Source organism: Chelonoidis abingdonii, chromosome 12, assembly GCF_003597395.2.
Source record: "Chelonoidis abingdonii isolate Lonesome George chromosome 12, CheloAbing_2.0, whole genome shotgun sequence".
NCBI classification, from domain to species: domain Eukaryota; kingdom Metazoa; phylum Chordata; order Testudines; family Testudinidae; genus Chelonoidis; species Chelonoidis abingdonii.
Window position 1 is genome coordinate 210399 of NC_133780.1, and position 12471 is coordinate 222869.

General features: G+C 61.8%; 3 protein-coding genes and 1 long non-coding RNA gene across 4 annotated transcripts in view; 2 read left to right on the plus strand and 2 right to left on the minus strand.

Annotated features, from left to right (window-relative positions):
• The window catches only part of LOC116829522 (uncharacterized), a 91580-nt gene that overhangs the window by 44982 nt on the left and 34127 nt on the right, over positions 1-12471 (plus strand). The gene's annotated exons all lie outside the window — the stretch shown is intronic.
• On the minus strand, positions 25-2344 carry LOC116829529 (WD repeat-containing protein 46-like). The gene is made up of 6 exons (XM_032788406.2): positions 2202-2344; positions 971-1156; positions 718-798; positions 427-539; positions 102-189; positions 25-36 (listed from the first exon to the last, which is right to left on the minus strand). Exons 1-6 carry the CDS (start codon positions 2256-2258, stop codon positions 25-27), a joined length of 537 nt encoding a protein of 178 aa, XP_032644297.1. The 5' UTR covers positions 2259-2344.
• RPS18 (ribosomal protein S18) lies at positions 3826-7124 on the minus strand. Its single transcript, XM_032788399.2, has 6 exons — positions 7016-7124; positions 6301-6399; positions 5500-5586; positions 5047-5148; positions 4294-4385; positions 3826-3937 (listed from the first exon to the last, which is right to left on the minus strand). Exons 1-6 carry the CDS (start codon positions 7016-7018, stop codon positions 3862-3864), a joined length of 459 nt encoding a protein of 152 aa, XP_032644290.1. The 5' UTR covers positions 7019-7124; the 3' UTR covers positions 3826-3861.
• The window catches only part of VPS52 (VPS52 subunit of GARP complex), an 11197-nt gene continuing 6174 nt past the window's right edge, over positions 7449-12471 (plus strand). The window contains exons 1-10 of the mRNA XM_032788407.2: positions 7449-7581; positions 9328-9412; positions 9640-9692; positions 9778-9853; positions 10154-10221; positions 10428-10603; positions 11061-11211; positions 11503-11603; positions 11931-12063; positions 12346-12466. Of these exons, the coding sequence (XP_032644298.1) occupies positions 7456-7581; positions 9328-9412; positions 9640-9692; positions 9778-9853; positions 10154-10221; positions 10428-10603; positions 11061-11211; positions 11503-11603; positions 11931-12063; positions 12346-12466 (1090 nt within the window). The 5' untranslated portion in view covers positions 7449-7455. The remainder of the gene's footprint in view (positions 7582-9327; positions 9413-9639; positions 9693-9777; positions 9854-10153; positions 10222-10427; positions 10604-11060; positions 11212-11502; positions 11604-11930; positions 12064-12345; positions 12467-12471) is intronic.

Genomic DNA, 12471 nt, shown 5'->3' on the forward strand with positions numbered 1-12471 from the left:
CCCCCTGACCCCCCCCCCCATATCCTAGGGATGACCCTTCCCCCTGCCATTCCCCCCACCTCACAACACACACACCCCTGGTGCGTGGGGGCGTCTCTGACCTTGGTGGCGCTAGTGATGTCGGCGGCCTCGGCGATGTCAGCCTGGGCGATGGTGCAGGTGTCCTCACCGGGGTCCCCCTCCAGGAACCTGTGGGGGGTGGATGGGGGTAAGAGCCAGGAATGGACCCGACACTGGTGGGGGAGGGGAGACGGCCAGGATTGGGGGCGTGTGTGTGGAGTTGGGCGGGGCGGTCACCTATCCCATTGGGTGGGGGGAGAACCAGCTCTTAGCCCCAGCTCAAGCGGCAGCACCGGGCGGGGGCTCGAAGGGAGGGGATGATGGGGGCACTGGGGCAGTGGGGGGCGGGGAAGAAGACACACTCACCCTGGCTCCTCGGGCAGCAGCAGCTCCATGCGCGCTGCCTGCTGCACTGCCAGCTCCACTTTCTGCTCCAGCAAGGCCAGATGGTCCCGGAGCCGCTGGCTGGATGCCCCTGCCTGGGAGGTGGAGGGACAGACACACAGACGCGGTGAGAGCCACACGTGGTCCTGTTCCTCCTGACCCCCACCACTGGGGGTCATTAACCATGGGGGACCGCCCCCCCCCGGGACGACCTTGCCCAGCAACCCCCAGGACCCAGCTGCCCCTCAATTTCTGCCACGCCCCTCAACTCACCAGCTGCGATTTCTGGCCCCGCTGGAATTTCTTCACCTTGTGGTGAGGGAGGGGGGCGGCGCCAGGGAATGGGTCCCTCTTCTAGGGAGAGAAAGACAGATGGAGAATGTGGGGGGGGTCTGCTACAGGCCCCCATCCCCACCAAGAGCCCCAGCAGTACTCCCCTTTGCCGTGCAATCCCCTGACCCTCGTCCTCCCACCTCAGCCGTCCCTCCTCCCCCCATGGCCAGCCCCCCAGCGTTCCCAACCTTACCCCAGAGATCTGGCCTGTGGCCTCTGACACCTGCAGCACCTTCCTGGCCTGCAGGCTCCCCTCTGCCCCAGCCCGTGGCCTAGTCTTCTCATTGCGGCGCCTCTTGGCCTTGGAGGGGGCATCTGCGGGGGTGTCTGGCGGGGGGGCCCCGTCCCAGTAGCGCTGCAGCTTCTTCGTCATCTTCTTCTTCGGGGGGCAGGGGAAGAGAAAGGGGTGATGAATCATGGAGGTGAATCAGTTCTCCCCACCTCGTGAGCTGGGGGTATTGGTGAGGGGGTGAGACATGGGGGGAGTCAGTTCCCCCTGCTGGGGGTGGGGGGCAGAGGACACAGACTAAAACTGTCCCCCAACTTGTGGGGAGATACCTGCCCCACAGGGCAGAATAGCCAGGCACTCCCACTGGCCTGATGGGGAGCAGCCCCCACCACGAGGGGCAGAACCACTAGCCACACTACATTATCATGGGAGGGGGGGGGGGAACTGACCTCCAGCCCCCCTCCCCGACCAGAGAAAGACTTGCCCCTCTGCGGGGATGGAGCTGTTCCTGCTGTAGCCCCTGGAAGAGGGCCAGCCCTGCCCCCCAGATCACTCCTCACAGGACACCCCACAGATATAGCCAGCCCCTCCCCCGTGACCCCAGATTACTAGAGGAGCCGTAGAGACCCCGTCGCCTCACGGACATGGGTGGGGGCAATAAACACCCCCAAACCCTGTAATTGGGTGCTCACCCCCGGCTTGTGTTAGTGATCTGCCCCCTCCCTGCTCACGACACGGGGTAACCCCTGCCCCCCGGGGGGAATCCCCGCCCCACAGACACAAGGTGGGAACTGCCCCCACCCACGGGGAATCCCCGCCCCACAGACACAGGGTGAGAACTGCCTCCCCCCACGGGGAATCCCCGCCCCACAGACACAGGGTGAGAACTGCCCCCCCCCCCACGGGGAATCCCTGCCCCACAGATACAGGGTGAGAACTGCCTCCCCCCACAGGGAATCCCTGCCCCACAGACACAGGGAGAGAACTGCCTCTCCCCACGGGGAATCCCTGCCCCACAGACACAGGGTGAGAACTGCTTCCCCCCACAGGGAATCCCTGCCCCACAGACACAGGGAGAGAACTGCCTCCCCCCACGGGGAATCTCTACCCACAGACACGGGGGGAAATCCCTGCCCCACGGACACAGCATGAGAACAGCCCCCGAGAGCAGGGGGCTCACTGCCCCGGCACTCACCTTCTTCCCTCCCCCGGCTGACCCCCCATACGCCCCGCTCCCAGCTACCGCCTCCATCCTCAGCGCCTGGAACCACGTGTAGCCTCCAGCTGCGGGCCAGGCTCTTCCGGTCCCGGCCGCCGCACCCAATCAGGGAGCGAGGCGACTGAGCCCGCGGCCAATCAACGTGGCGACAACCGGCTCCGTAGTAAAGCCGTACAGGTGACATCACGGATGAGGGCAACTCGACGGCGCCCAGATGGGGGACTGACCAAAGTCAAGCGGCGGCCATCTTGGATGAGGGCACAGGCCTAGACCATCCCATAACTGAGAAGCCAGTGAAATAACCACAGCCCACGTGACAGAGGGACCTCACCAGGGTCATGCTACGGGGCACAGACATGCAGCCACCTCTGGGGAGGGGCAGGGGGTTTCAGATTCCAAGGCCAAAAGGGACATTTGTGCCCATCTAGTCCAATCCCAGGTCAGCGCCCAGCCCCACCATAATCCCTAATGCAGAATTCGTTTTAGAGAAGCACCCAATCCTCATTTAAAACCCAACCGTGTCCAAGGATCCACCCCCACCCACCTGTGGAAATTGGTTTAATTACTCTCAGCATTAAAGATTGATGCCTTATGTCAGTGAGTTCTTGTAACTCCAGCACCAGCCGGTGAATCCTGTTGCCAGATGTTCGATTGGCAGGTAGATACCAGCAGAGGCTGTCACCCGTTCATTGTTAGCCCCACAGCCTGGCCTCCCGGCGCTGGATGGCCTCTTCATTCCTCTCTTCCTTCTCACAGCTCTTCTCGGACTTCTCCAGCTTATCAACAGCCTCCTGGAACCATGGGTGGCAGAACGGGACACCTGATTCCAGCAGCGGCTGTGCCAGGGCCCCCTCCGGAGGGAAAATAACCTGTTCACAACTCCCCTTTCTGCAGCCCAGGATCCCACAGGCAGCCCACATGCCAATGTTTATTCACCATGACCCCCACAACTTTTTCAGAGCCTCCTCTTCCCAGACCGTCCCCCATGGCCTCTGCTATTGTTTCTGGCTGTTTGCACTGGGATTTAGCTTCATTAAAACACTTTCTCTGGGGCCAGCTTACCAAGCACCATGGCTCCTGCTAAATCAGTGAACAGCCATATCCATTATTTCCCACTCCCCTAATTTGGATGCAGAGACTCACCACCCATTGGTGAGGTGCAGCTGCCTGATGTGGGGCATGAGAGCTGGCTATGCAGGGATCCCTCAGAGGGCACAGCTATAGGTAGGGCAAGGTACAGGGTCCGAAGAACTGCGCACAGGCCATGAAGAAGCCTCCTGTACCCCACCCCCAATTGGGGGTAGTGCAGGATACAGAATGGAACCCCACACTCCTGCCTCAACACCGCTAGGGCCTGCACTGACCACCCTTACCCAGCTCATGGGGGAAAGGGCCCCCTGAGACCCAGCCGCACATCAACCCCCTCCAGAATCTTTGGGGCCCAGGCCAGAATGATGCTGGCCCAGCTGGGCCCTATGCCCAGCTTTACTCCTCCCCATCGCCCTCCCCCTAAGGTGATGACAACCCCCTAATCTCTCCCTGTTGGGGGTCAATCCCTATTCACAAAGATCGCCCTCCCCACACAGTGAAGAGGCAGCTCTGAGAACAGCACTTTATTGCAGACACAGGGCAGACACTACTTCTTCTTGGAGACACCGACGGTTCTGCCCCGGCGCCCGGTCGTCTTGGTGTGCTGGCCCCGCACGCGCAGCCTGGGGGAGAGAGGGGAGTGAGATGGGACCAGATCCCGGCCCGCCCTGCTGCTGCTCCTAGGTTCCAGACCTGCCCCCCCACCCCTCCAAATTCTGAATCCACCCCTCAGCCAACTCCTATGGCCCTACACCCCCAGCTCTGCATTGTCCCATAATTCCCTGCTACATTCACATGCAAAGGCTCTGCGCCCAGGTCCCCCTCCCCTTATCCCGCCCAATGACCCCCTTTATCTTCAGCCACCCATCCCCACTGCACAGCAAAGGATGAAGGGGACCCCAAACCATCTCCCAGGGAGTAGGAAAAGGCCCCCTCCCATTCACCCTTCCCACCCCCACTGTTCTTGCTCCTCTCGTACCCCCAGAAGTGGCGCAGGCCCCGATGCGCCCGGATTTTCTTTAGCCGCTCCAGGTCCTCACGCAGTTTGTTGTCCAGCCCATTGGCCAGAACCTGAGGAGACAGACCAGGGGGGGGGGGGGGGGGTCAGGCACAGCTGGACTGGCTCAGAGACCCGCAGCCCAGCTTCCCTCTGCAACAGGGGTCAGCGCTAGCTGGGGCAGAGCCCCACAGGAGCAGCTGTGGGACAATCTGCCGCACCTCAAGGCTCTTCCTGATCTGTGATTGTCAGAGATTGTCTCAGGCCCTGCAGCGCGAGGTTTGATATCCTTGCCCATTGTCAGCATGAACTGGCCCAGCCCTGGATAGTCTGAGTCACAGAAACTGTGGATCCTGTGGCAGTGAGTTCCACAGGCTAAGCAGAGGGCACATATGAAAAAGTCTCTCTTTGTAGCAGGTCTTGAACTTTTCTTTCAATTCCATGGCATCTCCCCTCACCCTCACAGCAGGAGTCATGGAGCCAGAAGCCCCTGATCTGCCCCTCTTGAGCGCTGAGGGCGTGCTTGCTAGGACAGGATTCCTGTTAACTCTGCAGTGACGGCCAATGGGCTGGTGCCCCCACAATGCACTGGGGTGACAAAGCCCCCTGCTGCCTACGGGACCCCAGAGCAGCCCCTGCAGTGAAGGGAGGAACGAGCCCAGCCCCACTGCTCTGAACATCAGAGCCCCCCCCAAAAAGACACACCAAGCAATGGGCTCTGCACCCCCCTCTCACCTGGCTGTATTTGCCGTCTTTGACGTCCTTCTGCCTGTTGAGGAACCAGTCGGGGATCTTGTACTGTCGGGGGTTCTGCATGATAGTGATGACACGCTCCACCTGTGGGGGGCACAGAGGTGGGATTAGGCAGGGGGCTCCCCTCACCCCAGAGAGATCTCCCTCCTTCACCCCAGACATCCTCCCTCCGAGACATTCCCAGTCACTTGATCACAACCTCCACCTAGATACCCCGAGAAATCCACCCCCACCCAACGCCCCTCACCTGGCTCCTAGATACACCCCAAGCCTCAGCCCCCTTCACCGCACAGCCCCCCACCCAGGTTCCCAAGTGAGAGCCATATCACCTTCATCCCAGAGACCCCAGCTTCCTTTAGACCCCCACCACATCTGAGACAAGTGCCACCCCTCATGGTCCCAGAGAGACCACCTCCGCCCTCCCCCCTTGCCAACCTCATCCTCTGTCAGCTCCCCAGCCCTCTTGGTCAGGTCAATGTCCGCTTTCCTCAGCACCACATGGGCATAGCGCCGACCCACACCCTGGAAGGGGGAAGAAACATTAATAAAGCCCCAGGGCAGGGACTCAGTTCCCTCCACCCCATAACGTTCCCGGGAAGCTCAGTCTCTGATGCTGAGAGCAAGACCCTTCACATGCCAGGACAAAAGAACCTGCTTCAAGAGACACCCAAGGTACAGCCCAGCTTTACCCCACCCCTTACACGCCTCTGTATACATACACCCCCACCCTTGACCATGAAACACAAACCGACCACGGGATCGAACCTGGGACCTCTGGAGCTCTACTGCATGAGGTGTAAAAGCCACCTAGCCATTAGCCCGGATCGTTAATCCGTCTCTGAGTGGTGTCAGTGCTACTAAATGGGACAGACCCTACACCCGGAGGTGTTTGGGTTACACCTGCACCCTGCTCAGTGAGACCTTGTGACAGGGAGTTCCCCTGGCTAACTGCATGGCGTGAGAACCTTTGGGAGCCTGACCCCTTTCTCCATCCCATCCCAGCTGTGCAGCACCTCTCCCTCCGCCTGCCTGCCCGCCCCGCTACACAGGGTCAGCCTTGATCGCCAAGTCTTAGACGGGGCCCCCCCCCAGCAGAACCCCATCTCCCCAGGGAGGGCGCCCATGGATGCACACAGAGGCACTGGGATGTTCTCGCTCTGGTACAGCATTCCCAGGGCTGACAACAGGGATACACAGCCATGGCCCACCAGGGGGGATACCCCACGTCCCCCTCACCTTGATGGCGGTGATGGCGAAGGCGATTTTCCGTCGCCCATCTATGTTGGTGTTGAGCACTCGCAGGATGTGCTGGAATTTCTCAGGGATCACAAGAGACTGCGGAAAAAAGGAGCAGAGGATGTGTGTCAGCACAGAACTGTCCGCCATCAGTGCCCCCCTATGAAGGCCCCCCCCGCTGGGGACACACTCCCCACAAGGCCGGAGTCAGCCCCTCCCCTCCCCTCCCCAATGCAGCACCCCCCAGACTTGATTGTTATATACAGTGGCACGCGTCCCCTCACAGTCTCTGCCAGCCTTGCCTCCAGGGCCAGTCCCCTGGAGCCCCCAACTCCTGCCTAGCAGCCAGCCCCCCGTCTTCCCCGCAGCCAGCCCCCTCCTCGCAGCCAGCACGTCCCAGCCTCCCCCCCTCGGCCCCGGGCCAGTCCCCCTGTAACCCCCCACGCCTCTCCCCACACAGGGGGACCGCCCCGCAAAGCCCCGCTGCTCTCCGTCCCAGGGAGCGCGGGCGGGCCCCGCTGCCCCCTGCTGCGGGGCGGATGGACCCCGATTCCCCCCCGCCCCTTCCTGCCCCCTATCGGCTCCCCGGGGAGCCCCCGGCGGGAAATGGGGGGCGCCCCAGGAAGCCCCGGCTCCGCCCTCTGGGACAAGCCCCCGTCGGCCCCGCTGCCCCTTTCCCCGGGGCGGATGACCCCAGATTCCCCCCGCCTCTCACCATGGCGCCTACTCCGCACTCTAGTCTCACCCCGTCCGGAAGAGAGAGAGGAAGTGACGCGAGGCCTCTTATAGACACTCCCCCTACAGGCGGATACGTTTCCGGTCAGGGCAGTTCACCTTCCGGCAGAACCGACAGACTTCCGGTTCTCCCCCCAGTCTTTCGGGTCATCCTCCCGCAGAGTTCCACTAGGGACACGGCCACCGGGTTGGGCACCAATATGTGAGGTCCGGGTATGAAACCTGCCCCATGACAGAAGGTTCCTATGGGATTAGATCCCCCCTGTTTAATAGGGACTGACCCCCTTCGACTCGGGGGGCATGTTCATGCCGTCACCGCTCCCGTTCCCTGAAGGAGGGGCTTTGTTACCTCATTTCCGGTAGACCTGCTCACTCGGTGCATCATGGGAGTTGTAGTTTTTTTAAGGCATACGACCGGAAATGAGTCCTTGGAGGCCCGGATGTTGTGGGAGCGAAAGAAGGAGCGGGGCGGGGATGATGGCGGCGCTGAGGCCCGATGAGGAGCTGGGGCTGCGGGTGACTGAGATAGAAGAAGAGGAGGGCATGGTGAGGGTCCCCCAGCCCAACTTCCGGTCCCCAGGCACCCCGCTTCCGGCCCCTCAAGATAGGCCCGTAGTGGGGAACCGCCCCCTGGTGTCCAAATTGTCCCCACTTGTCATCTGCCCCCCACCCCCAGCGTGCTGTGGGGCGGTTCTGGGTCTGGGCAGGATTTGCATGTGACCCTGTTAAGTGTTGTGTGAAATGTGGGAGTCTGAAAGTTCAGCGACCTTTGACCCTGACCCCAGTGACCCCAGGTCCTCGCTGCATCACCCTGACCTCTGACCCCAACATGACCCCATCCCACTCTGTCACCCCATGCCTGTTCATGTGACCCCATATCCTTGTGACCCCTGAACCCCCTCCTCTGGTCCCCTGACCTCTGCCCCTCCCCTGCTCTGTTCCCTCTCTCTGCGCACCCCCACCCCCGACTCAGCTGCTAGGGGCCCCACGTTGCCCCTCCCGTCCGGACCCAGTGGCGTCTGTCCTGTGTCTCAGCCGGCGCATGGGGTTGCTGGCCTGGCGCGTGGGGCTGCCGCACCTGGTGGCCAGGCCTCCGTCTCGAACACCGTGTGACATTAGCGACCCTCGCTGCGCACTGACCATGGGTCTTTCAATTTTCCTATCCATGTGTGGAATTAATTTTGTTTTTTGCCCCAGTATGGAGGTGACATGTGACACATCACCTTCATATTGGTGCACATAACAAAATTCATGTGGTGGGGGTGGGGCCAAGGGGTTCGGAGTGTAGGAGGGGCTCAGGGCTGAGGCAGAGGGTTAGGGTGTGGGGGAAAGAGGGCTCTGGCTGGGGGGTGTGGGCTGTGGTATGGGTCCGGGGATGAGGGGCTCAGGGCTGAGGCAGAGGTTTGGGGTGTGGAGGGGGTTAGGGCTCTGGCTGGGGGCGTGGGCTGTGGTGTGGAGCTGGAGATGAGGGTTTTGGGGTGCAGGCTGCCCTAGGGCTACAGTGGGGAGAGAGGACTCCCCCCAGCTCTCTCTCTCTATGCAGCAGCACCTGGGCTGGTGGGGGAGAGGCACCTCTCCCCGCCATGGCAGCTCTGGGGTTGGGGCTGCAGAATAGTTGCCCTGGCCCCAGCAGGTCCGAGCTGCGGTAGAGTTGAGGCCAGGGGAGGGACACCCGAGCCTCAGTAGATCCTCGTGTGGTTTCCCTGAGAGCCTGCACAGCGCTAAATAGGCTGCTGTGTGGCTGCGCAGCTTACCGGGAACTGAGGTGCTGACCCTCACCAGTGCTATGTATCCTCTGTCTCCACGTGTTAACCATGATCTTTCACTCCCTGCGATGCCCTGTCCACCCTCCCATAATCTTAGATTCTCCTATCCCCATCCATCCACCCTTGCTACATATCCCCTGAATCCACTCTCAGCTGTCATCTTTGACCCCACAGTGTCCCCCATGACCCTGGGACCTCCTGTTTCATGGGTGATAGAACCCCACTGGCCCCTGTTTGTGCCCCACACCTTCCAACTCCTATTCCATGTCCCTGTAGTCTTTGATCTCTGCAGTGAGCACTACGGTCTGTGCTCCCTCCTTGACCCCCACTTGTCCCTCTGTTCTTAGCCCATCCCCCTGTAACCCTGAGCTCTATTCCCTGAACCTCTATGGCACTTAAACCCCCCAGCCTCCAACCTGCCTAGCCTGGTCTCTGGGTGTATCTCCAAGACCCCTTCCCCAGAGCCTACTGGAGCTCATTGCTCCCCCACAACCCCCCCCGTAACAGCTTGACCTGCACTCCCTAGGGCCGTGGAGAGGAGCAGTCGCTGCAGCTGAACTTGGGGGACCTGGACCTCACCTCAGATGAGTTCATTCTGGATGAAGTGGACAGTAAGGGGGGCTTGCCCCTGCACAGCAACCAGTGGGGGGCAGACAGCAATCTGGGAAAATGGGGGAAGGCCATGAGGTGGGGGAGGCCAGGAGCAGTTTGGATGCATGTAGGGAGGTGGGGGAGCACTGTGGCATGGGGGGAATGCAGGGAGGTGGGGGGGGTACTGTAAGGAGGTGGGTTTGGGGGTCCACTGTTATGGGAACTGACCCAGTCTCCCCTACCCTAGTTCACATCCAAGCCAACCTGGAGGACTCTCTGGTTCAGGAGGCACTGAAGACAGTAAGTTGCCCCCCTCCTCCCTCTCCTGGGGCAGGGGCCCAGCTGAGCCCCCCCTCCTTCCCAGTTGACTCCCCTCTCTCCCCAGGGTGTCGATCTGCGGCAGTACTCCAAGCAGGTGGAACTGGAGCTGCAGCACATTGAGCACGCCTCCATCAGGGACTGTATCCTGCCTCCTGGAGTCCCCCTACAGCCCACACAGTGTGGGTGGGGGCAGATGAGGGGAGGTCTCAGTGTCGGGGGGAGGTCCTTGCACCCTGGCTGTACTGCTTCATACCCTGGGGCAGAGGTCCCCAACGCGGTGCCCGCAGGCGCCATGGCAAAGGGGGTGTCAAGGGCCAAACCCCTCCCCAGGAGAAAGAGGAAAGTGGCCCTTCCCCAGGGCCTCTCACAAGCATTACCCCCACTGTCTGGCTGGCTGGGCCCCCCATGCCCATTTCCTTAGCTGCCTGCCCGCCCTGCAGACATCAAGGAGAGCAAGAACATCACCTCCCTGCACAACCAGATCACCGCCTGTGACGCCATCCTGGAGGTGAGCCTCTGAACCCTGTGGGACCCCCACCCCTCCAGCCCCCCACCCTTAAGTCACTGCCTGAGTTACTATTCTGAAGGTGAGACCTGGAACCCCATAGCCCACCCCAACCTCCTGATGCCCCCAAACTCTCCACAGTCCCACCCCCCACTTCCCAGAGCACTGTCTGCAGTTCATGTCTCTGACTGGTCCGCCCGCCCACCCAGCGCATGGAGCAGATGCTGAGTTCCTTCCAGTGTGACCTGAGCAGCATCAGCTGCGAGATCCAGACGCTGCAGGAGCAGTCGGTGGCCATGAACCTGCGGCTCAAGAACCGCCAGGCTGTGCGTAGCCAGCTCAGCCAGCTGGTGGACGAGCTCGTGGTGCCAGCTGCCATGATCAGGTGGGGAGCTGGGCTGGGGGCCAGCCACCGTGGTCAGGTCGGGGGCTGAGCTGGGGGCCGTCTGCCATGATAAGGTGGGGAGCTGGGCTGGGGGCCAGCCACCGCGGTCAGGTCAGGGGCTGAGCTGGGGGCCGTCTGCCATGATCAGGTGGGGGACTGGGCTGAGGGCTGGCTGCCAGGCAGGGGGATGGGAGGTGTGGGGAGGGCACCGGGTGGGACAGGCTGGGGGCTGGCTGCCATGGTTGGGAGGGTGGGGGGGCTGAGCTGAGGGCCTGCTGCCAGGCAGGGGGGTGGGAGGTGTGGGGAAGGCACTGTGCGTGGACAGGCTGCAGGAAGATGAGGGTGTAGGTGTTGGTGGGTAGGGGAGTTTGGGGTGCTGGCCACCACCTCTGGGCTGGATGTGCAGGCTGTGAGGTGTGACCCTGGGACGCCTTTGTCACTGCCCCCGCGCCTCCAGCACCATCCTGGAGGCCCCGGTGACTGAGCAGGACTTCTTGGAGCAGCTGCACGAGCTGAACAACAAGATGAACTATGTGAAGGAGCAGGCCTTCCGCGAGACCATGGCCTGCACCGACGTGCACAACGTGCTGGACCGGCTGAAGGTCAAGGTGAGCCCCACCCTGCGTGACCAAACTCGGCCCGTCCCCCAGAGCCGGGCCAGCTGCGCTCCATCTCCCCCAGGCCCCAGCGGTCAGGGGTCACTGGTCAGGCTGCGTCAGCCCCTCCCGGGGGATCTCTGCACATGGGGTGGCCCTGCTGGTCACACGGGTGTTGCGGGATGGAGGTGTGGTGGGTGTGGAGCTGAGGGAGTGGGGAGGCGCTGGGGGGAAGGGAAGGGTGTCCGCGTGGGCTCAGCCTGCCCTGTGGTCCGTGATCCTCTCCCCCTCAACCCTTTGCAGGCTGTGACCAAGATCCGGGAGTTCGTTCTACAGAAAATCTACTCGTTCCGCAAACCGATGACCAACTACCAGATCCCCCAGAATGCCCTGCTCAAGTACAGGTCAGCCATGGGGTGGGAAGTAAACGAGAATCCCCCAGAATGTCCTGCTCCAGTAGAGGTCAGCCATGGGGTGGGGGGTAAATAAGAATCCCCCAGAATGCCCTGCCCCAGTACAGGTCAGGTATGGGGTGGAGGTTAATGGGGATTCCCCAGAATGCACTGCTCCAGTACATGTCAGCCATTGGAGTGTGGATGGGAGTGTATGGAGATCTCCCAGAATTCCCTGCTTCACTACAAGTTAGCCAGCGGGCAGCAGGGGCTATGGAGCTCTCCCAGAATGCCTTGCACCAGTGGCGGGCAGTTCCCCAGACTGACGTACCTTGGCAGGTTCTTCTACCAGTTCCTGCTTGGGAACGAGCGGTCGGTGGCACAGGAGCTGCGGGAGCAGTATGTGGAGACCATGAGCAAGATCTACCTGTCCTACTTCAAATCCTACACCAGCCGCCTCATGAAGATCCAGGTGAGGGGAGCCTGGGAGAGTGGGGCAGCCCTCGGGGGGGGTGTACAGAGCCTCATGGGGCAGGCGTGTGGGGGTGGGGATTCCAACACAGCGTGCTCTGATTCCCCACTGTGTGAATGACGGGGTGGGGATGGGGGACCCCATGCTAACCTCCCCCTCTTCTGTCCTGCAGTACTGGGAGGAGGGACTGGGAACCCCACCCTGACCCCTGTCTGTCCATCACTGTTGGGGGGAGGGGCTGGGGCCCCACACTGACCCCCCATCTGCCTGTCTGTCCTGCAGTACGAGGAGGTGGCGGAAAAGGACGACCTGATGGGAGTGGAGGACACGGCCAAGAAAGATATCCTGGCTTCCTGTGCCTGGACAGCTGCATTCCTAGGCACTCTGCGGGGAGGGAAAGGGGGCGGG